The 24,125-nt window shown below is 45.3% G+C and overlaps 1 protein-coding gene across 13 annotated transcripts in view; it reads right to left on the bottom strand.

Moving 5' to 3' along the window:
* LOC137374015 (coiled-coil domain-containing protein 9-like) overlaps positions 1-24,125 on the bottom strand; it is a 386,016-nt gene that overhangs the window by 108,592 nt on the left and 253,299 nt on the right. For 12 of the 13 annotated variants that reach the window (XM_068039776.1, XM_068039773.1, XM_068039777.1 and 9 more), the window contains one exon: positions 8,159-8,212. The exons of the other annotated variant lie outside the window; for it this stretch is intronic. In XM_068039776.1, coding sequence (XP_067895877.1) covers positions 8,159-8,212 — 54 coding nt within the window. The remainder of the gene's footprint in view (positions 1-8,158; positions 8,213-24,125) is intronic. 13 annotated transcript variants of the gene reach the window in all.

Below are 24,125 nucleotides of genomic sequence, written 5' to 3'. Positions count from 1 at the left end.
TACAGCAAATAAGATTAGAGAAATAAATGCGTGGCTCAAAGACTAGTGTGGTACAAGTGGGTTCCGGTTCGTGGAGCACTGGCACCAGTACTGGGGAAAGTGGGGGCAGCACCATTGGGACGGTCTAGACCTGAACTGTGCTGGGGCTGGTGTTCTAGCGAGCTGCATAACTAGGGAAGTAGGGTTTTAAACTAAATAGTGGGGGCAAGGGATCAAATTTGGGAAGATGTGGTAAATCGAAGAGTAGAGACAGGGCAAGAGAGAAAGGTATTAATATGGGAAATAATAAACAGACCATGACAGGAAGAAACAGAGAGTACAAATCTAAGAGTAAATCAGCAGTCAGCATGTCTCTGTAATGGCTATCAGATTGTACTTATTTATTTCTATTTGTGCTATGTGTTCGTCTGTTTTGTTTCAAATGCTGCCTTTAATTTTGTCCTTTTATTATTGTTGTAATGTCTAGCCTTGACTGCTGATTTACTCTTAGATTCGTACTCTCTGTCCCGTCCTGTCATGGTCTGTTTATCATTTCCCATATTAATACCTTTCTTTCTTGCATTGTTTCTACTCTTTGGACCCATTCTTCTCTCCCTCAAACTGAATGTAAAATTCCATCACATTATGATCGCTGCTGCCTAGAGGGTGCCTTCACTATGAGGTCATCAATTAATCCCATCTCGTTGCACAATACCAGGTCTAGTATAGCCTGAAATAAAAACAAAGTGCTGGAAAAACTCAGCAGGTCTGGCAGCATCTGTGGAGAGAGAAGCAGAGTAAACATTTCAGGTCAGTGATGCTTCTTCAGAACCTGCTCTATAGTTGGCTCTGGAACGTGCTGTTTAAACTTAAATAAGGGCAATTATGAGGGAATGAAAGCAAGCTAGCTAAAGTGAACTGGCAAATTAGGTAAGGGATAGGTCAATAGAGATGCAGTGGCAGACATTTAAGGGGAAATTTCACAGAATATATACATTGCAATGAGAAAGAAAAATTCCAAAGGGAGGACCCACTATCAGTGGTTAACTAAAAAAGTTAAAGATAGTATCAAACTTGAGGAAAAAAGCATATAACTGCGCAAAGATGGGTGGCAGGTCAGAAGATTGGACAGATTATAAAAAGCAGCAAAGAATGACTAAAAGATTGATAAGGAAATAAAAATTAGAGTCCGAGAAAGCTAGCTAGAAATATAAAAACAGATACTAAGAGTTTCTACAGATACTTAAAGAGTTAGCAAAGTGAGCATTGGACTTATAGAAAATGAGTCTGGGGAACTAATAAGGGAAAATAAGGAGATGGCACATGAATTGAACAGGTATTTTGCATCGGTCTTCACCACAGAGGATACAAATAACCTCTCAGAAATAGCTGTAAATCAGGAAATGAAAGGGAGGGAGGAACTCAAGAAAATTACAATCACCAGGGAAGTGCCACTGAGCAAATTGTTGGAGCTGCAGGCTGACAAGTCCCCAGGTCCTGATGGTCGTAAAAGAAGTGGCTAATGAGATAGTTGATACGTTGGTTTTAATTTTCCAAAATTCCCTAGATTCAGAGAAGGTTCCATCAGATTGGAAAATAGCCAATGTAACTCCTTTATTTAAAAAGGGAGGGAGACTGAAAGCAGGAAACTACAGGCCAATTAGTTTAACATCTGTCTTAGGGAAAATACAGAATTCCAAGGTGCAGAGGGATCTAGGTGTTCTAGTGCATGAGTCACAAAAAGTTAGTATGTAGGTACAGCAAGTAATAAAGAAGGCTAACGGAGTGCTATCCTTTATTATGAGAGGAATTGAAAATAAAAGTAAGGATGCTATGCTTCAGTTATACAGGAGATTCGTGAGACCACATTTCGAATACTGTGTGCAGTTTTGGATTCCTTATTTAAAGAGGAGGTTATGTAAATATGCTGGAGGCAGTTCAGAGGAGGTTTACCAGATTAATACCAGGAATGAGCGGGTTGTCTTATGGGGAAAGGTTGGAAAGACTGGGCTTGTTTTCACTGGAGTTTAGAAGAGTGAGGGGAGACTTGATTGAAGTATATAAGATCCTGAACAGTCTTGACAAGGTGGATGTGGAAAGGATGTTTCCTCTTGTGGGTGAGTCCAGAACTAGGGACACTGTTTTAAAACTGAATATTTTTAAGGTGGAGGTAGATAGATTCTTGTTAAGCCAGGGAATCAAAGGTTATCAGGGGTAGATGAGAGTGTGGAATTCGAGACACAAACAGATCAACCATGACCTTACTGAATGGCGGAGCAGGCTAGAGGGGCCGAATGGTCTACTTCTGCACCTAATTTGTATGTTTCTATGTATGTACGTATGTTAGAAGCTATTATTAAAGATGTTATAGCAGGCTACTTAGAAAAATTCAAGGTAAACAGGCAGAGTCAACATGGTTTTGTGAAAAGAAAATCATGTTTAACCAATTTATTGGAGTTCTTTGAAGAACTAACGTGCTGTAGATAAAGGGGAATCGGTGGATGTACTGTACTTTATTTCCATAAGGCTTTTGATAAGGTGCCACATCAAAGGTTATTGCAGAAAATAAAAGCTCATCGTATAGGGGTAATATATTGGCATGGAGAGAAGATTGGCTAGCTAACAGGAAACAGACAGTAGATGTAACAGGGGCATTTTCTGGTTGACAACGAGTGGTGTGCCGCAGGCATCAGTGCTGGAGCTTCAATTTTTTACAATTTATATTAAATGACTTGGATGAAGGTATGGATGCTAAATTTGCTGATGACACAGAGATAGGTAGGAAAGTAAGTTGTGTTCTCTGTTCTTTGGCCTCCTTGTCTCGAGAGACAATGGGTAAGCGCCTGGAGGTGGTCAGTGGTGTGTGCAGCAGCGCCTGGAGTGGCTATAAAGGCCAATTCTAGAATGACAGATTCTTCCACAGGTGCTGCAGATAAAATTGGTTGTCGGGGCTGTTACACAGTTGGTCCTCTCCTTGCGCTTCTGTCTTTTTTCCTGCCAACTGCTAAGTCTCTTCTACTTGCCACGCTTTAGCCCCGCCTTTATGGTTGCCCGCCAGCTCTGGAGATCGCTGGCAACTGACTCCCATGACTTGTGATCAATGTCACTGGACTTCATGTCGTGTTTGCAGACGTCTTTAACGCGGAGCCATGGGCGGTGGGTCTGGTACCAGTGACGATCTTGCTGTACAATGTGTCCTTGGGGATCCTGCCATCTTCCATGCGGCTCACATGGCCAAGCCATCTCAGGCGCCGCTGGCTTAGTAGGGTGTATATGCTGGGGATGTTGGCCGCCTCGAGGACTTCTGTGTTGGTCGTACAGTCCTGCCACCTGATGCCAAGGATACTCCAGAGGCAGTGAAGATGGAATGAATTGAGATGTCGCTCTTGGCTGACGTACGTTGTCCAGGCCTCGCTGCCGTAGAGCAAGGTACTGAGGACACAGGCTTGATACACTTGGACTTTTGTGTTCTGTGTCAGTGCACCATTTTCCCACACTCTCTTGGCCAGTCTGGACATAGCAGAGGAAGCCTTTCCCATGCGCTTGTTTAATTCTGCATCGAGAGACAGGTTACTGGTGATAGTTGAGCCGAGGTAGGTGAACTCTTGAACCACTTCCAGAGCGTGGTCGCCGATATTGATAGATGGGACATTTCTGACGTCCTGTCCCATGATGTTCGTTTTCTTGAGGCTGATGGTGAGGCCAAATTCATTGCAGGCAGCCGCAAACCTGTCGATGAGTCTCTGCAGACACTGTTCTGTGTGGGATGTTAATGCAGCATCGTCAGCAAAGAGGAGTTCCCTGATGAGGACTTTCCGTACTTTGGTCTTCGCTCTTAGGCGGGCAAGGTTGAACAACCTGCCACCTGATCTTGTGTGGAGGAAAATTCCTTCTTCTGAGGACTTAAACGCATGAGGGCAGTAAGGAGAAGAAGATCCGAAACAGTGTAGGTGCAAGAACACAGCCTTGTTTCACGCCGCTCAGGATTGGAAAGGGGTCTGATGAGGCGCCGCTATGCTGAATTGTGCCTTTCATATTGTCATGGAATGAGGTGATGATACTTAGTAGCTTTGGTGGGCATCCGATCTTTTCTAGTAGTCTGAAGAGACCACTTCTGCTGACGAGGTCAAAGGCGTTGGTGAGATCTATGAAAGCAATGTAGAGGGGCATCTGTTGTTCACGGCATTTCTCCTGTAGCTGGCGAAGGGAGAACAGCATGTCAATGGTGGATCTCTCTGCTTGAAAGCCACACTGTGCCTCAGGATAGACCCGCTCAGCCAACTTCTGGAGCCTGTTGAAAGCGACACGAGCGAAGACTTTCCCCACTATGCTGAGCAGGGAGATTCCACGGTAGTTGTTGCAGTCACCGCGTCACCCTTGTTCTTATAGAGGGTGATGATATTGGCATCACGCATGTCCTGTGGTACTGCTCCCTCATCCCAGCACAGGCAAAGCAGTTCGTGCAGAGCTGAAAGTATAGCAGGCTTGGCACTCTTGATGATTTCAGGTGTAATGCCATCCTTCCCAGGGGCTTTTCCGCTGGCTAGAGAATCAATGGCATCACTGAGTTCCGATTTTGTTGGCTGTACGTCCAGCTCATCCATGACTGGCAGAGACAGGGTTGCATTGAGGGCGGTCTCAGTGACAACATTTTCCCTGGAGTACAGTTCTAGGTAGTGCTCCACGCAGCGCTCCATTTGCTTGCGTTGGTCAGTGATTGTGTCCCCTGATTTAGATTTGAGGGGGGCAATCTTCTTGATGGTTGGCCCAAAAGCTCTCTTAATGTCATCATACATTCCTCTGATATTTCCTGTGTCAGAGGTCAGCTGGATATGACTGCATAGGTGTTGCCAGTAGTCATTTGCGCATGCGCCTGGCTGTTCTTTGTGCAGCGCTTCTGGCTGCTTTAAGTGCTACGGATGTTAACTCGCTGGGGGTTTTCTTGTAGTTCAGCAGTGCAATGTGCTTAGCGACTATGACAGGTTCCAGCTCTTCAATGTGAGATTGAAACCAGTCTGCATTTCTCTTCACACGTTTGCCATAGGTGGTCATTGCTGAGTCATAGATGGCGTTTCTAATGTTGGCCCACTTGGTCTCTGCATCCCCTATGGGAGTGTTTTGGAGGGCTTTTTCAAGTGAATTTAGAAACTTGCGTGACAGCTGTGGATGAGATTGTGAAGAGGACATAAGGAGGCTACAAAGGGATATATTGATAGGTTAAGTGAGTGGGCAAAGATCTGGTAAATGAAGTCTGACGTGGGAAATTGTGAAATTGTCCATTTTGGCAGGAAGAATAAAAAATAAGCATCTTATCTAACTGGTGAGAGATTGCAGAGTTCTGAGATGCAGAGGGATCTGGCTGTCCTAGTGCATGAATCGCAAAAGGTTTGAATGCAGGTTCAACAAATAATCAGGAAAGCTCACAGAATGTTGTGGTATATTGCGAGGGGAATTGAATACAAAAGTAGGAGGTTATGCTTCAGTTATACAGGGCTAATTCGTAATTCCTAATTCATATGTTCGTATAGCTCTGAGCCATTCTGAGGGGTGAATAGGGCCCTGGGCACATACCCCTCCCATGTTCAAAAGCAACGCGCCCTGAAGCTCTTCAGATGGTGTCTGCTAGAGGGTACAAGCCCCGAGACCTGTCCTGAAAGTTGGGGGTTGCACTCACCTTGCCAGAGCGTATGAGGATGTTGAACCTTTTACAGCACTGAATCCACATTGTTCTAATTACACTTCTGCTGCTGACGGTGACAGCTATCACAACAAAGGTCAGTTTAGTTTGAGTGGGTGGCCTCCTCCTGCCAACCTCCGGGAAGATGAACTTCCTGTTCTCCCTCACGGCAACAAGCATCACCTCCAGGTCGTTATCCGAGAACCAAGGGGCTACCCTGCCCCGGGTGCCAGGCCTCCAGCATCTCTGAACACTTCAACCCACTCCCAGACTCAAAGTCTTGCTTCCTCCAGATTTAAATGGCAGCCACAGTAATGGCTGCCATGGGGCTTTAAATCAGGGATGTACTTCATCTGGCCCACCTCCATTTCTGTCCCCACTGCCTCTAATTGGCCACCGAACTCGACTCTCATCCAATTAAGTGGTTGCGCTTACGAAAATTGTGGCTTTAATCTACTTCCCCCCGCCCCGGAGGCAGGTTCGGGACTCAGAAGCAGTCCCGACTTCCATTTCCCCCTCCAACGTTAGAATTCAACCCCATGTAGCTGACGGAAATCTGTGTTTGTGGAATGTGATATTATTCAAAATAGCATTGCAAAGCCTTCAGGCTAAAGCTACAGAGTAAGCTCAGCAAAAAATTCCATCTCACCAGTTCCAAGACCACAGGACAGAATTTTTAAACTCTTTTTACAACTAAAAACTGCTAGACAGCATACAACCAGTTTCTAGCTTAATAAACTAAAAACTCAATATGTGCCAACAATGGGAGAAAAAGAACTGCAGACGTGCCCTATGTCAAGGATTTCCTTTCAGCAGAATAGGGGAAGATATCCTTGGTAAGTATTGGATTTTCTTAAAAGGGGGGTGCCCAAAGTATACTTCCACCACAGAGACCATATGTAAGTGAAGGATGAATTAACTATTTTTCAATTAGATCGGGCTTTTGACAAATATATATTCACAGATCTCCAGTGGTGCTGATCACGGTGAGTAGACAAATGTGGTATTTTATAACATGGGCCCTAAGTCACAACGCAACTCCCTTCCACTCACAGCAGGTTCTGAGAATGCACTTTCTCATACTACACATTTAGCTCTTTCCCTTTTTGTACTCTACCTCCCTCCTTCGCCAACAGGATGTGTCCCATTTGCTCTGTACCCTCCCCACTTAGTTCTCTCCTCCGTCATCAACCGTCTTCCCCTTTAACTGGTTCTCACGTTGCACCTCCAACATCTGTCCTCTTTCTTCTCTCCCCAGATCTCAATAGGGGGACTCTGCATCTCTCTCCCTCCCAGTTCAATAGAAAAGGCCCAATTTTAACTCCCTGTCCAAGTGTACAGGTTTACAGTGAGTTAAAATCTTGCCCAGAGTGTCTCCTTGTGTCTGTCTGTCTCTGCTTCCCTCAAGTGGGCTTCTCCCCCTTAACCCCGCATCAACATCTGCTTCTCTGTTGCTCTCTTCTTTCCTTGGGCTGTCGTACAGTTGAAATAAAGTCAAGAGTTTGTTGACCAGATTCTCTGCACCCACAATGTATGATTTTTCTCATTTACTTCCCTTTTCGTTACCTGCTCCTCCCTCATATTTTCTCTTTGGCTTCTCAACATCGTTTCTCTACTTTTAATTTTCTCTTCCCCATTTTAAAAAAAACTTTTTTTTTTACTTTTCTCTCCTGTTATTTCTACAAATCTCTGTAGTAGGTGTGAGATGACAAAAGGGCTCTGGGGAAAGCAGAGAAAATGGGAGGGAGCAGACCAGCATGGTTTCCCTAGGGTTTACTTCGGACGGGAATGGTTGTGGCTATACACATCAGATTAGAAGCAAATGAAAAGAACTGAAAGAAAATGGACTTCTGCGTGTGTTTGGTGGACGGTAGTGTGAAATAAGCGGTGAAATGGCTGCAGAGTGGCTTGTAGGAGTTACTTGCAAAAAGATAGCTTCAGTAGTTCCTGTGAATGGTGGTCCTGGGGGCAACAGCGAAATTTAATTCAACGTTTACCCCCTTTCCCCCAATGGAGAAGGACATTCCCAGCTGGGGGTTAAACAAAAGCAAACAGGGTAAAACAGGAGTGCATGATGTTCAGGACGTATCAGAAACTAGTGTGAGGGGAAGCTGTTAGAATCCGGTAATTCTATGTTTTGATAAAAGCTGTTATGCGATGAATTTTATTTTCAGGGCTTTATAGTTGAAATGGTGACAACCTCTCACAGTGACCCTATTTGGCAGTATTTTTGGCTGGAATTTGTTTATATAGAAGTTTTGTTTGGGTTGAATCTTAGTGTGTAGATTTTTTCAGTGAAAAGTGATTGTGAGGTAAACAAATATGGGGGGGAGACACCAACGGAGATTTGTTTGCATAAAATAAGTGATGACTCAAAAGTAGAAAAACAGAGGAAATAAATTTGACTGGGAAGACACGGTAGCAGAGATAGACCATATATGTATCATAATCAATGGATATCTAAAATATTTGTGTTCATCTACACTCAAAGAAGTAGTTTACCTCGTGCATCATAATGCTGAAATCGTACACTGCATTTCTTTGCATTTCTTCCACCTGCAGAGAAAAAACAATGCATTCTAAAAGTGCTTTGGTGGAGTGAACCAGAAAATGTTATATCGTGTCCAAAAAAAACAGCTTATCACATTTCACTACCAACTAGTTTTAATTATGCTAGAAGCGTGCAGTTCCTCAAATTTTCTCTCCTTACCCACCTAAAGACAGCATCTCATGAGCTGTGCTGGCTTCCCTGCATCTGCACTGAATGTGAAGGAGGGAATTTGGTAAGTGAGTGAATTTTAAGGGTTAATCTTTCAAGACTAGTTTTTTTTTTACATCTGGCAATTAATTAAAATTCCTGTTTCAGTTAAAAGGTAAGTTAGGTTTCTTGCAGTTTTAAACAGGGGTACACTAACACTCAGAGTATCTGTAGCTAGTCAATGAGGTAACAAGCTAGCTTAAACTGGTTTTGGAGCTGTAGCTGAGCTCTAGCAGAGCTGACACAGCATTGTTTTCAGAGTATAAATTGAGGGGACTCAGTGCTGCTTGTCTGCATTGAGTGCTGCTGGAGGGCACAGTGTTAAGAAGGGAGTTTGGTAATTGAGGGAGTTTGGTAAGGAGGGGAACATAAATTTAAAAAATCTGAGTGCAGAGTGTAAAGTGGGAGTTTGGTGCATGAGGGAGGGGCTCCTTTCTTTCTTCTACTTTTTTCAGCCTCCAGTAGTTGCCTCTGTCTTTGGTACAAGGCAAGAAGTTGATTGGTGAGTAACCGGTAAGTTATTTTACTTCTCGTTGTAATAAAAAAATTTTCAAGTTATGTCATGGAAGATCAGCCTGGCCAAGTGGAATGTATGTCCTGTGGTATGTGGGAAGTCATGGACACATTACGTGTCCTAGACGAATACATCTGCAGGAGGTATCACCAGCTGTAGAAGCTTGAGCTCTGGGTTTCGGAACTCGAGCAGTGGCTGGAGTCACTGTTGTGCATCCACGAGGCAGAGGACTACATGGATAGCACGTTTAGGGAGGTGGTCACACCGCAGGTTAGGAGCATGCAAGCAGAGAGGGAATTGGTGACTGCCAGGCAGTCTAAGAGAACCAGGCAGGCAGTGCAGGTGTCCCCTGAGTCTATCTTGCTTGCTAATGCCATTTTAGATACTGGTGAAGGGGGTGGTTCCTCGGGGGAGTGCAGCCAAGCAAAGTCCGAGGCTCCATAAAAAACAAATAAAAAAGGAAAAAGAAAAAAAGAGAAAGAAAATCACTAAGCATAAAGAGGGGGACCCGTCATGCTCTGACATTATTGAACTCAATGTTCAGTCTGGCAGGCTGCAGTGTGCCTAATCGGTAAATGAGGTACTGTTCCTCGAGCTTGCGTTGATGTTCGTTGGAACACTGCAGCATTCCCAGGACAGAGATATGAGCATGAGAGCAGGGGGTGTGTGTTGACATGGCCAGCAACCGGAAGCTCAGGGTCATACTTACGGACGGAGTGGAGATGTTCCACAAAGCAGTCACCCAATCTGCTTTTGGTCTCCCCAATGTAAAGGAGACGACATTGTGAGCAGCGAATACAATTGAAAGTAGTACAAGTAAATCGCTGCTTCACCTGAAAGTAGTGTTTGGGACCTTGGATAGTGAGGAGAGAGGATGTAAATTGGCAGGTATTACACCTCTTGCGGTTGCAGGGGAAGGTATCGTGGGGGTAATGGAGGAGTGGACGAGGGTATCCCGGAGGGAACGATCCCTTCGGAATGCTGACAGTGGAAGGGAGGGGAAGATGCGTTTGGTAGTGGCATCACGCTGGATGTGGCGGAGGATGATCCTTTGGATCTGGAGACTGGTGGGGTGGAAAGTGAGGACAAGGGGATACCTGTTGCGGTTCTGGGAGGGAGGGGAAGGGCTGAGGGTAGAGGTGCGGGAAATGGGCCAGACACGGTTGAGGGCCCTGTCAACCACAGTGGGGGAAATCCTCGGTTGAGGAAAAAGGAAGACACATCGGAAGTGCTGTCGTGGAAGGTAGCATCATCAGAGCAGAAGCGTCGGAGATGGAGAAACTGGGAGAGGAGAATGGAGTCCTTACAGGAGGCAGGGTGTGAAGAAATGTAGTCAAGGTAGCTTCAGGAGTTGGTGGGCTTATAATGAATATTAGTAGACAGCCTATCCCCAGAGATGGAGACAGAGAAGTCGAGGAAGGGAAGGGAAGTGTCGGAGATGGACCATGTGAAGGTGAGAGAAGGGTGGAAATTAGAAACGAAGTTAATAAAGTTTTCTAGTTCCGGGGAGGGAGCAGGAAACGGCACCGATACAGTCATCAATGTACCAGAAAAAGAGTTGGGGGAGGGGGCCTGAGTAGGACTGGAGCAAGGAATGTTCGACATATTCCACAAAAAGACAGGCATAACTGGGACCCATGCGGGTACCCATAGCAACACCTTTTACTTGGAGGAAGTGAATGGAGTTGAAGGAGTAGTCGTTCAATGTGAGAACAAGTTCAGCCAGGTGGAGGAGGGTGGTGGTGGATGGGGACTGGTTGGGCCTCTGTTCAAGGAAGAAGCAGAGAGCCCTCAAACTGTCCTGGTGGGGGATGGAGGTGTAGAGAGATTGGACGTCCATAGTGAAGAGGAAGCGGTTGGGGCCGGGATACTGGAAATTGTCAAAATGACGTAGGGTGTCAGAAGAGTCACGGATGTATGTGGGAAAAGACTGCACCAGGGGAGAAAAGAGAGAGTCAAGATAGGAAGAAATAATTTCAGTGGGGCAGGAACAGGCTGAAACAATGGATTTTCCGCGACAGTCCTGTTTGTGGATTTTGGGAAGGAGGTAGAAGCGGGCTGTCCGGGGTTGCGGGACTATGAGGTTGGAAGCTGTAGAGGGAAGATCTCCAGAGGAGATGAGATCAGTGACAATTCTGTGGACAGTAGCTTGATGTTTCGGTGGTGGGGTCATGGTCCAGGGGGAGGTCGGAAGAAGTGTCTCGCCGACAGTTTTCAATGAAAAGATAAAGAGCGGGTAAGAAGCCTGCGGGAGAGGTCCAGGTAGAGGGGGAATGCTGGAGGCGGATGAATGGGTCCGCTGGTCGGGGGGAGGACTCCTGGTCAAAGAAGTGAGCATGGAGATGAAGGCGACGGAAGAAAAGCTCAACGTCATGCCGAGCACGGAATTCATTGAGGTGGGGACGTAAGAGGATAAAACTGAATCCTTTGCTGAGTACAGAACGTTCAGCGTCAGAGAGGGGAAGCATGAAATGAAACTGCGGAGTAGAACAGCTAATCCACCCAGGATTACAGGTATCTCCGAGAAATACAACGTTCCTCGGGCTGCTATTCTCCCCGCATCCTGAGATCCACACTCAGTGCTACGTGCCGCCACATGTACACACTGAACCCCTCTCTCCAGCAGCACCGTCTCACCTTATCCCAAAGCTGTTCTACTCCGCAGTTTCGTCTCATCCGACAAAAAATTTTTTTTCTTCCTTTCAGGTGTTAGGAACGCAAGCTCCAGCAACTGATGGGGACTAATGCCCCTCCAGATCCTTCTTCCCCTTCGCTTCCCTCTGACCCCACCCCTTCTGATCTGACCCCTTGCCATGTATTCATTATACCCTCGGTCCTTCCCCTCTCTGACGCTGAACGTTCTGTACTCAGCAAAGGACTCAGTTTTATCCTCTTACGCCCCCACCCCAATGATTTTGGTGCTCGGCATGACATTGAGCTCTTCTTTAGTCACCTTCGCCTCCATGCTCACTTCTTTGAACAGGAGTCCTCCCCTCGATCAGCGGACCCATTCATCAGATTCCAGCATTCCCCCTCTACCTGGACTCCTCCCTCTGGCCTCTTACTCGCTCTTGATCTTTTCAGTGAAAACTGTCGGCGAGACATCGGCAGTCTCAATTACTCTGCCCCCTTCACTCACTCTAACCTGCCCCCCTGAACTTGCTGCATTCCGTTCTCTCAGATCTAACCCCGTCATTGTCGTCAAGCCTGCAGAAAAGGGTCGTGCTGTTGTTGTCTGGCGTATCGACCTCTACCTTGCAGAGGCTCAGTGCCAACTCTCAGACAGTTCTTCCTACTTCCCCCTGGACCACGACCCCAACACCGAACATCAAGTTACAGTCCACAGAACTGTCACTGATGTCATCTCCTCTGGAGATTTTCCCTCTACAGCTTCCAACATCATAGCCTCACAAACCCGTACAGCCCACTTCTACCTCCTTCCCAAAATCCACAAACAGGACTGTCCCGGCAGACCCATTTTTTCAGCCTGTTCCTGCCCCACTGAACTTATTTCTTCCTGTCTTGACTCTACCTTTTCTCCGCTGGTCCAGTCTGTACCCACCTACATCCGTGACTCTTCTGACACCCTACGTCATTTTGACAATTTCCAGTTTCCTGGCCCTAACCGCCTCCTCTACACTATGGACGTCCAATCTCTCTACACCTCCATCCCCCACCAGGATGGTTTAAGGGCTCTCCACTTCTTCCTTGAACAGAGGTCCAACCAGTCCCCATCCACCACCACCCTCCTCCGTGTGGCTGAACTTGTTCTCACATTGAACAACTTCTCCTTCAACTCCACTCACTTCCTCCAAGTAAAAGGTGTCGCTATGGGCACCCACATGGGTCCCAGTTATGCCTGTCTTTTTGTGGGATATGTCGAACATTCCTTGCTCCAGTCCTACTCAGGCCCCCTCCCTCAACTCTTTTTCTGGTACATTGATGGCTATATTGGTGCCGTTTCCTGCTCCCGCCCGGAACTAGAAAACTTTATTAACTTTGTTTCCAATTTCCACCCTTCTCTCACCTTCACATGGTCCATCTCCGACACATCCCTTCCCTTTCTCGACTTCTCTGTCTCCATCTCTGGGGATAGGCTGTCTATGAATATTCATTATAAGCCCACCGATTCCTGCAGCTCCCTCGACTGCATTTCTTCACACCCTGCCTCCTGTAAGGACTCCATTCCATTCTCCCAGTTTCTCCATCTCTGACGCTTCTGCTCTGATGATGCTACCTTCCAGGACAGTGCTTCCGATATGTCTTCCTTCTTACTCAAATGAGGATACCGCCCCCCAACTGTGGTTGACAGGGCCCTCAACTGTGTCCGGCCCATGTCCCGCACCTCAACCCTCACCCCTTCCCCTCCCTCCCAGAACCGCGACAGGGTTCCCCTTGTCCTCACTTTCCACCCCACCAGCCTCCAGATCCAAAGGATCATTCTCCTCCATTTCTGCCACATCCAGCGTGATGCCACTACCAAACGCATCTTCCCCTGTCCGCATTCCGAAGGGATCTTTCCCTCCGCGACATCCTCGTCCACTCCTCCATTACCCCCACCACCTCGCCCCGTTCCACCACTGCAATCATAGGAGATGTAATACATGCCCATTTACCTCTTCTCTCCTCACTATCCGAGGCGCTAAACACTGCTTTCAGGTGAAGCAGCAATTTACTTGTACTTCTTTCAATTTCGTATATTGTATTCGCTGCTCACAATGTGGTCTCCTCTACACTGGGGTGACCAAACGCAGATTGGGTGACCGCTTTGCGGAACACCTCCGCTCAGTCTGTAAGTATGACCCCGAGCTTCCGGTTGCTGGCCATTTCAACACATCCCCCCTGATCTCATGCTCATATCTCTGTCCTGGGAATGCTGCAGTGTTCCAACGAACATCAATGCAAGATCGAGGAACAGCACCTCATTTACCGACTAGGCACAATACAGCCTGCCAAACTGAACACTGAGTTCAATAATTTCAGAGCATGACGGGTCCCCCTCTTCATGCTTAGTTAGTTTTTCTTTTTCCTTTTTCATTTTGTTATTTTATTTTAGGTTTTTCAGTTTGTTTAGTTTGTTTCCACTGTGCTTGTCCACTGTTTTGTTTTTTTTATGTTGGTGCTTGGAGTGCTCTGTGCTTTACAGTCATTCACACCCTCTCTTTACTAACACTTTGTCTTTCAGCACACCATTAACATACTGTTCGCCTTTGTTCCACGACCTTCTGGTCAGTTATTCTCTGTGACCCTGTCCTATCAACACCTTCACCTTTGTTATCTCTTGCCCCACCCCCACTTTACTTGCTTAAAACCTTTTACATTTCTAATATTTGTCAGTTCTGAAGGGTCTCTGACCTGAAACATTAACTCTGCTTCTCTCTGCACAGATGCTGCCAGACCTGCTGAGTACTTCCAGCATTTCTTGTTTTTATTTCAGATTTCCAGCATCTGCAGTATTTTGCTTTTAGTTTAATCTGAAGCCAGGTGTTTAAATTTGAACAAAGGAAATAATCAAGATATGAGGGGCAAATTGGCTCAGGTGGATTGGGAAAATACATTACAAAATACATAGGCAATGGATAGTCTTTAAAGAAATATTACATAGTTTACAGCAACTATACATTCCTTCAAGGAACAAAAACCTCAAAAGTAAAGGCAGTCAACCGTGGAAAACAAAGGAAGTTAAGGATTGTATAAGATTAAAAGAAAAGACCTATAAAGTTGCCAAAAGTAGCAGTAAACCTGAGGATTGGAAGGATTTTATAATACAGCAAAGAAGGACCAAGAAACTGATAAAGAAAATAGAATATGAATGTAAGCTAGCAAAAAATATAATAACGGACTGTAAAAGCTTCTACAGGTATGTAAAAAGGAAACATCTGGCTAAGACAAATGTGGGTCCATTACAGGCAGAGTCAGAAGAATTTATAATGGGGAATAGGGAAATGACAGAGAAGCTAAATGATTACTTTGTGTCTGTCTTCGGTGAGGAAGATACAGGAAATCTCCCAGAATTAGATATCCATGGGATTGGGGGAATGAGGAATTGAAGGAAATTACTATTAGTAAGAAGGCTGTATTGGAGAAATTAATGGGGCTGAAGGTTGAAAAGTCCCCAGGACCTGATATTCTACATCCCAGAGTGTTGAAAGAGGTAGCTATGGAGATAGTGGATACATTGCTGACCATCTTCCAAAATTGTATAGATTCTGGAGCGGTTCTTGCAGATTGGATGGTCGCAAATGTCACCCCACTATTTAAGAAGGGAGGGAGAGAGAAAACAGGGAATTATAGACCCGTTAGCCTTACATAAGTCATTCGGAAACTGCTAGAATCTATTCTAAAGGATGTAATAAATGGACACTTGGATAATAATTATCTGATTGGGCATAGTCAACATGGATTTATGAATGGGAAATCATGCTTGACGAACCTATTGGAGTTTTTTGAGGATGTTACTAACAGAATTTCTATGTTTCTATGATAAAGGGCAGTCAGTGGACGTGGTAGAAACATAGAAAATAAGAGCAGTAGGCCATTCGGCCCTTCTAGATGGCTCCGCCATTCATTATGATCATGGCTGATCATCCAACTCAGTAACCTGTTCCCGCTTTCGCACCATACCCTTTGATCCCTTTAGACCCAAGAGCTATATCTAACTTCTTCTTGAAAACATACAATGTTTTGGCCTCAACTGCTTTCTGTGATAGTGAATCCCCAGGCTCACCACTCTCTGGGTGAAGAAATTTCTCCTCATCTCAGTCCTGAAAGGTTTACCCCGTATCCTTAGACTATGACCCCTGGTTCTGGACTCCCCCACCATCGGGAACATCCTTCCTGCATCTACCCTGTCAAGTCCTGTCAGAATTTTATAGGTTTCTATGAGATTCACCCCTCAACTCTTCTGAACCCCAGCGAACATAATCCTAATCTTTCCTCATACGTCAGTCCCCCCATCCCAGGAATCAGTCTGGTAAACCTCTATAGCAAGAACATCCTTCCTCAGATAAGGGGATCAAAACTGAGCAAGACATCCCTGCTCCTGTTCTCGAGTCCTCTCGCTATGAATGCCAACATACCATTTGCCTTTTTTACCGCCAGTTGGACCTGCATGCTTACCTTCAGCGACTGGTGTACGAGAACACCCAGGTCTCGCTGCATATTCCCTCTCTCAGTTTATAGCTGTTCAGATAATAATCTGCCTTCCTGTTTTTGCTACCAAAGTGGATAACCTCACATTTATCCACATTATACTGCATCTGCCATGCATTAGCCCACTCACACAACTTGTCCAAATCACCCTGAAGTCTCTCTGCATCCTCCTCTCAACGCACCCTCCCACCCAGTTTTGTGTCATCTGCAAATCTGGAGATATTACATTTGGTTCCCTCATCTAAATCATTAATATTTATTGTGAATAGCTGGGGTCCTAGCACCGATCCCTGCGGTACCCCACTAGTCAACTCCTGCCATTCGGAAAAAGACCCAATTATCCCTACTCTTTGTTTCCTGTCTGCCAACCAATTTTCTATCCATCGCAATACACTACCCCCAATCCCATGCACTTTAATTTTATACGCTAATCTCTTATGTGGGATTTTGTCAAAAGTCTTCTGAAAGTCCAAATCAATCACATTCACTGGCTCCCCCTCATCAACTCTACTAGTTACATCCTTGAAGAATTCTAGCAGATTTGTCAAGCATGATTTCCCTTTCATAAATCCATGCTGACTCTGCCCGATTCTACCACTGTTCTCCAAGTACTCTGCTATAAAATCTTTGATCATGGACTCTAGAATTTTTACCACTACCAACGTCGGGCTAACTGGTCTATAATTCCCTGCTTTCTCTCTACCTCCCTTTTTAAATAATGGGGTTACGATAGGTATCCTCCAATCTGTAGGAACTGTTCCAGAGTCCATAGAATCTTGGAAGATGACCACCAATGTATCCACTATTTTTAGGGCAACTTCCTTAAGTACTCTGGGATGCATACCATCAGGCCCTTGGAATTTATCGGCCTTCAATCCCATCAATTTCCCCAACTCCATTTCTCTACTAATACTGATTTCCTTCAGTTCCTCTCTCTCACTAAACCCTGTGTTCCCCAACATTTCTGGTATGATATTTGTGCCCTCCTTTGTGAAGACAGAACCAAAGTATGCATTTAACTGGTCAGCCATTTCTTTGTTCTCCATAATAAATTCCCCTGTTTCTGACTGTAATCTTCACCAATCTTTTTCTCTTCACATACCTATAGAAACTTTTACAGTCAGTTTTTATATTCCCCGCAAGCTTGTTCTCGTACTCTATTTTCCCCTTCTTAATCAATCCCTTGGTCCTCCTTTGCTGAATTCTAAACTGCTCCCAATCCTCAGGTCTGTTGTTTTTTCTGGCAGATTTATATGCCTCTTCTTTGGATCTAATGCTATCTCTAATTTCCCTTGTAAGCCATGGTTTGGCTACCTTTCCCGTTTTATTTTTGCACCAGACAGGGATAAACGATTGTTGCAGTTCATCCATGCGCTCTTGAAACGTTTGTCATTGCCTATCCACCGTCATCCTTTAAGTAACATTTCCCAATCTGCCATAGCCAACACACGCCTCAGACCTTCATAGTTTCCTTTACTAAGATTCAGGACCCTCGTCTCAGAATCAACTATGTCACTCTCCATCTTGGTATATAGGTATACTTGGATTTCCAGAAGGGTTTTGATAAAGTCCCCCACAGGATGTTGGTTAGCAAAATTAAAGCACATGAGATAGGAGGTAATATACTGCCATGGATTAAGGATTGGTTAACAGGCAGAAAACAGAGAGTAGGAATAAAAGGGTCATTCTCATGTAGGCAGGCTGTGACTAGTGGGGTACCGCAGGGATCAGTGTTTGTGCCCCAACTGTTCACAATATATATCAATGATTTGGACGTGGGAACCAAATGTAGTATTTCCAAGTTTGCGGATGACACAAAACTAGGTGGGAATGTGTGTTGAGAGGAAGATGCAAAGCAGCTTCAAGTGGATTTGGACAGACTTAGTGAGTGGGCAAAAACGTGGCAGATAGAATATAATGCGAAAAAATGTGAGGTTATCCACTTTGGTAGGAGGGACTGATGTGCAGAGTATTTCTTAAATGGTAAGAGATTAGGAAGTGTAGATGTACAAAGGGACCTGGGTGTCCTCGTCAATTAGTCACTGAAAGCAAACATGCAGGTGCAGCAAGCAATTAAGAAGGCTTATGGTATGTTAGCCTTTATCGCAACAGGATTTGAGTACAGGAGTAGTGAAGTCTTGCTTCAATTGTACAGAATCTTGGTTAGATTGCACTTTGTGCAGTTCTGGACCCCTTACCTAAGGGAGGATATTATTGCCATCGAAGGAGTGCAACAAAGGTTCACCAGACTTGTTCCTGGGATGACAGGACTATCCTATGAAGAGAGATTGGGGAAACTGGGCCTGTATTCTCTAGAGTTTCGAAGAATGAGAGGCATCTCATTGAAACCTACAAAATACTTAAAGGGATATACAGGGTAGATGCAGCTAAGATGTTTCCCCTGATTGGGAGTCCAGAACCAGGGGACACAATTTCAAAATAAGGGGGAAGCCACTCAGGACAGTAATGAGGAGAAATTTCTTTACTCAGAGGGTTGTGCTCAATGCTCAGTCATTGAGTATGTTTAAAGCAGAGATTGACAGATTTCTAAATATAAATGACATAAGGGGATATGAGGATAGTGTGGAAAAAAGACATTGAAGTGGATGATCAGCCACGATAGTATTGAATGGCGGGGCAGGTTCGATGGTCTGAATGGCCTATTCCTGCTGCTATGTTCCTATCTCACCCACATGTCTAACATTTGTGTATGAGCCTAGACACCTGATTTGATTATTGGGCTGCCACAATGTGACCAATACAGGCTTCTGATATCCACATAAACAAAGCTCCAAGCAGGATAGCATTCAACAGCAAAAACTCTGGTCAATTTTCCTCAGGAACACTGACACCAGCAAAAATGTCCTCTGTGGAAATATATTAACTCAGCAAAGCAAAGGAGTCAAACCCAAACATTCCGGGTCTGAATAGCTTTGTTTACTTTAGCACATTTGTTGTTCAATTGTCTTGTTGGGTTAACACAATCTGTTAGGCTAAATATTAGATTCCTTTATTAAGACGTCATTGAAAGTAGACTGTCTATTGTTCTACCAACAAAACCAATCTTACAAGCAACTTTCTATTTCACAGGTGTAGAATTCAGTGCATGTGCAACATTTGCATTGAACACCACAGGGCCATAATTTTCTTCTTCTGCCTCCTTGCCTCGAGAGACAATGGGTAAGCGCCTGGAGGTGGTCAGTGGTTTGTGGAGCAGCGCCTGGAGTGGCTATAAAGGCCAATTTTAGAGTGACAGACTCTTCCACGGGTGCTTCAGAAAAATTAGTTTGTCGGGGCTGTTACACAGTTGGCTCTCTCCTTGCACTTCTGTCTTTTTTCCTGCCAACTGCTGTCTCTCTGACTCGCCACACTTTAGCCCCGCCTTCACTACACACAGAATAGCAGCAGTGTGATTGAAACAGTTAATGATGTCTAGAAACCATTTTGTCTAAAAGGGTCAACACAGCAGTGACTGAAACTTTACCCAAGCCTAATAGGACCCAAAAATAGTGTCTCAGAAAATTAACCTAAATTTAGTTGACCATTTTCTGAAAATGTGCTACTGGTGTTGTTTGTTTGGAGTAACAAGTAAAATTTCCATAAGGAATACTGGGTTAGAAATCTGTCTTGGGTGGTGGCACAGAACGAGCAGCATGGGATCGGCTGCCCATTAAGGGCAGCACCTGATATTCAGTTCCATTGCCATCAATGGAATTAAATATCAGGTGCTGCACATAACCGGCGGCTGATCCCATTCTGCGCCAACACCGATGATGAATTTCTACTCCATTAATTTTGATAAACACATGGAAGGAATTTTAACATCTAGGAATGAGTTGGTTGGAGTCAGGTGGGTAGTAAGAACGGAAGGAAAATGAAGCAGGACGGCAACCCAGTTCCAATCCACCCACTTCTGGGTTTAACTAAGGCACGTTTGGCTGCATGAGAGTAGCCTGCTCATAATTAAAAGGAAATGAGTAAGTTTTCAAATTATTTTAACCAGCCTTTGGTTTGGGAAACTCATCAGTGAAAATGAGGCAAGTTGCAAGCGCACTTCATGGAGGTGTTTAAACTGCAGATTACCAGATCTCAATTAAGGCTCAGTGCTTACAGCAGCTTTGTTAGTCCCCTCTGGCAAATGTTTAGCAGACAGCTTTATCAGCATAAAGGTTATTGAGACGTTTGGATAGGTGGTGCCACAGATGCTTTTGGAACTACATCGAATGAGGAAGCCAATCGCTATCCATGGCAGCAACAATGTCCTATGGTGCACAGGTGGAGGTGCATAGTGGAAAGGAGACCAACAAACGTGAGCAGCTTACCTTGCTTGACTTGTCTGAAGATCACTGTTTCCGGAGGCTCAGACTGTCATGGCAGGTAGGTGCAGACATCCGCAGCCTCCTTCAAGAAGAGCTGCTTCCTGCTGGACTTAGTGGCTATGCTTTGCCTGTCATTGTCAAAGCCACCATCACACTCAATTTCTTTGCCTCTGGTTCCTTCCAATGTGCCACTGGAGACATGTTGAGGGCCTCAGTTGGCTGCCCATAAATGCCAACAGCAGCTCACGGATGGGTGTTTACCAGGATGCTAACTTATGTCAATTTCCCAGTGACAATAGGCAGAAAGGGCATGCACTCGCATTTGCCTCTCTGGCTGACTTCCCACAGGCACAGGGTGCCATCGACTGCACACACACGCGGTCATCCAGGGACCACCACAGCAACCAGCTCTCCAATATTAGCTTCAAGGTACATTCAGAGTGGGGGGGGGGGGGGGCCCTTAGAAAACCTGAAAGAAATGTCAGCATGTCTATCTGTGGCATTTTAACACAACCACGTCAGTCTAATTTTACTTTTGGTTCTAGAGTCGATGATGCAGCAGTGAGCGTGATGTGGACCTTTACGGCGCGATATCAACTCTTGCAGTTCACGGGCCAATTTCAAAGATGGAATTTGGAGATGTTGGGAGGCTTAGCACAAAGATGGCAATTTCAGAGTCTGGTACTGGATTTTCAATCAGGTGTTGGGAACTGGAAATGGGAGCTAGATCACGTCCTGACCCTGTGTGGCGTGTTTAGGTACACCCACTGCAATCTTCAATGCTCCAGCCATGTAAAGGACAAGATGCGGGTTTGTCATCCAATCAGGGACAGCAGGCAGACTCTCAACACTGGAAGGTGAACGAAAGGCCCTTCAGCACTCGGAGATCAGCAGCCCCACCGGCTGTGGAAGCTCAATCATTGAGCATGTTCAAGACAGAAATCGATAGATATCTGGATACTAATGACATTATGGGATATGGCGATAGCGCAGGAAAGTGGTGTTGAGGTAGATGATCAGCCATAATCTAACAGAATGGCGGAGCAGACTCAATGGGCTGAATGGCCTACTCCTGCTCCTATGTTCCTATATTATGAAGGTGGAGACAGCGAGCAACAAGTGGAGGCAAGTTAATTTTATTTTTTAAAAAGCCACAGCTGCCTAGCCAAAGTCCTGGAGTGGGTAATGCTTCCAGGGGATGGCCAGCGGCTGCCACTGTGGTCTGCCAGCTGTTATGGGTCCGGGGGGGCCCTCTTGTGATTGCAGACTGGACATTGCACACAGGAAATTTCAGTCAGTGTGGGAATGGGGCTTTAATAGGTCTCTTAATTCACATTGATTGGCCTCAAGCAGTGGGCAGCCGACCCAAGCCGCCCTCATTCAAAATATTTCAGGGTTGGGATTGTGGCGGCAAACTAGCACGGAGGCAACTGGTTCCAAATTACGCACCCACCCACTTATGATTGGGACCCTGACCCTTTTAAAAATTCAGCCCATGGACTCAGAATAGTTGAAGGCTGCATGCAGCTTTAAATGACACCTCCCTTGAGTACTGCTGGGGCCAGTGAGGAGTTGGCAATACTCTTCCCCAGTAAAGCGAGCAGGAAACCTGCTACTGCCACAAAGAAGGCACGGCTGGAGGTGGCCCAGGAGATTAGAAGTGGGAGCATCATGCCATGCTCATGGATTCAGTGCGGGAAGCGCTTTAAGACTTAACCAGGTCAAGAAAAATGAGTGCAGTTACGCATTCACCTATATTTGGTTTTGCACATCACTCCGTCTCCAAATCATTCTGCCTCGTCAAGCTTACTGCATCACATCACTTGACAAATCTACTTACCTTGATAGCACACCCATCCTTCTCTTTTTCTGCACTTCCTCACATCCCCATCTATCCATCAACCCTTAATGCAATTTCATGCCTCTCCCTGCTAGTCTCCCTCACCAAATTCACTGCATTCATCAGGTAAATACATGCTATAACAGTCACTCATGGGTGTGTTCTTTCTCCTGTTGTAGGAGGAGTGCAAAACACAAGAGACAGGGAGAGGAGGAGAGGTGGTTTCCCATAGATATCACAGCTGACAACTGCAAAGGTGGTGGTGCTGGAGATCAGTGGTGTCCTGACCTCCCTGGCTGTCGAGATTGGGACCTCCCAATTACCTAGTGACCCAATTCAATGTAAACTACCCACATGCCATATAATAGTCATGTTGACTTGACTTCAGCAGCAGGTGCAATATGATCATAATGCTAATATGCAACATTCTTACCTTACCAGTACTAATTCATATCTTTTCTCTCTGCTAGGGCCTTCACGTGTGCAGCAGCAGTCAGTGGACCTCACAGATGATGAATCCTCAGAGGATTTCATTTCTTCTGATGGCCCACCACCACAGGACTCATACTTAGCATGCATCAGCGCAGATACTTGCTCTTTGGTGGTTTCAGTCAGAGAGATAGTTGGGTTTTTACCTGATGATTCACTTCACAAGTGAGCTGCAGCAAATAGTGGTAATAAGAACAGCCCGGAGAGTTCACGTCAGAAGGCACAGCCCTCTCCAAGCTTTGCTCAGCTGGACATATATTGTACCCTGGGACCATTGATGAAAGAGATAATTATTGAGGGACAGCAGAAAATCTGCAACGTAGTGACAGGCCTTCCACACACACTGTTCATGACTGCACAGAAACGGGAGGAGTGGGTTGATGTCTTGAGGCAAAACAAGGATGTCTTATGCTGAAAATAAAGACATGTTGTCAAAGCTTTTCGTCTTGCACTCATCAGGACAATACCCAAGAATACAAATGTAAGGGAAAACAACAAAATTATACTGTTTGAAAACAGAATGCTGATTGGTTGGCAAGTGAACTCTGATTGGTAGAGGCACTGCCATGGAGAATGCACTAGTTAACGGTGACTGACAGTTAACTGCCAAGCTTTGTTTGAAATTTAAACCAGACAGCTTGACTCTGATTGGTCAAGACATTGCCGTGAGGAATGAACCAGCAAATGGCTGTCACTTATTTTGTTTAGCTGAAACAGGCGCAATGTTTGTACATGTTCTTTCTGTCTGCAAAGAACAGGGTCCTGTGTATTAATATATGCAACTTCCAGTACGTGTAAATGCGTCACACTGCGTGCCCTACTGACAATCTTAAATTGGTTATCAGCGGAATTCTTAGCACACTGAGGATTATTTAGCAAATGTTGTCCAATTGTGGAATCACATCTAATGTTGGACACTGTGTTTTGAGTTTTGCAAGCACGGGCTGGTTGGGTATGGCCTGTACCTTGCCCGTTGCAAACAGCAGAAGGGACATGTTGTTTGATATAATCCGCCAGTCTTTGGGACGTACGACCTATATACCTAGCATTACATTGGCATTGAAATTGCTGCCGTCAAGCCAAAAAGACGTCCTGCTTATCACACAAATGAGTAATGTGATGTATGAATTTCAATGCCCATTTCATTGGTATTCTTGCAGATTGTCCTGATGAGTGCAAGACGAAAAGCTTTGACAACATGTCTCTATTTTCAGCAATCCTCAAGTTCAGTACTACCAAATGACTAAATGTCTTATTCCTTGGATAGAGTGGTCAGCTCCATGGAATAACCATTGTGACAATCGAATGAGTCAATGCAGGCTCTGGCCATGGCCGTGCAGACTCTGGATGCTGACATGTCTGCCACCTTAAGTAGGATGACAGATACCTTAGCCTTA

Source organism: Heterodontus francisci, chromosome 9 (assembly GCF_036365525.1).
Source record: "Heterodontus francisci isolate sHetFra1 chromosome 9, sHetFra1.hap1, whole genome shotgun sequence".
Taxonomy (NCBI): Eukaryota; Metazoa; Chordata; class Chondrichthyes; order Heterodontiformes; family Heterodontidae; genus Heterodontus; species Heterodontus francisci.
Note: the sequence above shows the minus strand (reverse complement) of the source record. Positions and strands in the feature narration are given on the sequence as shown.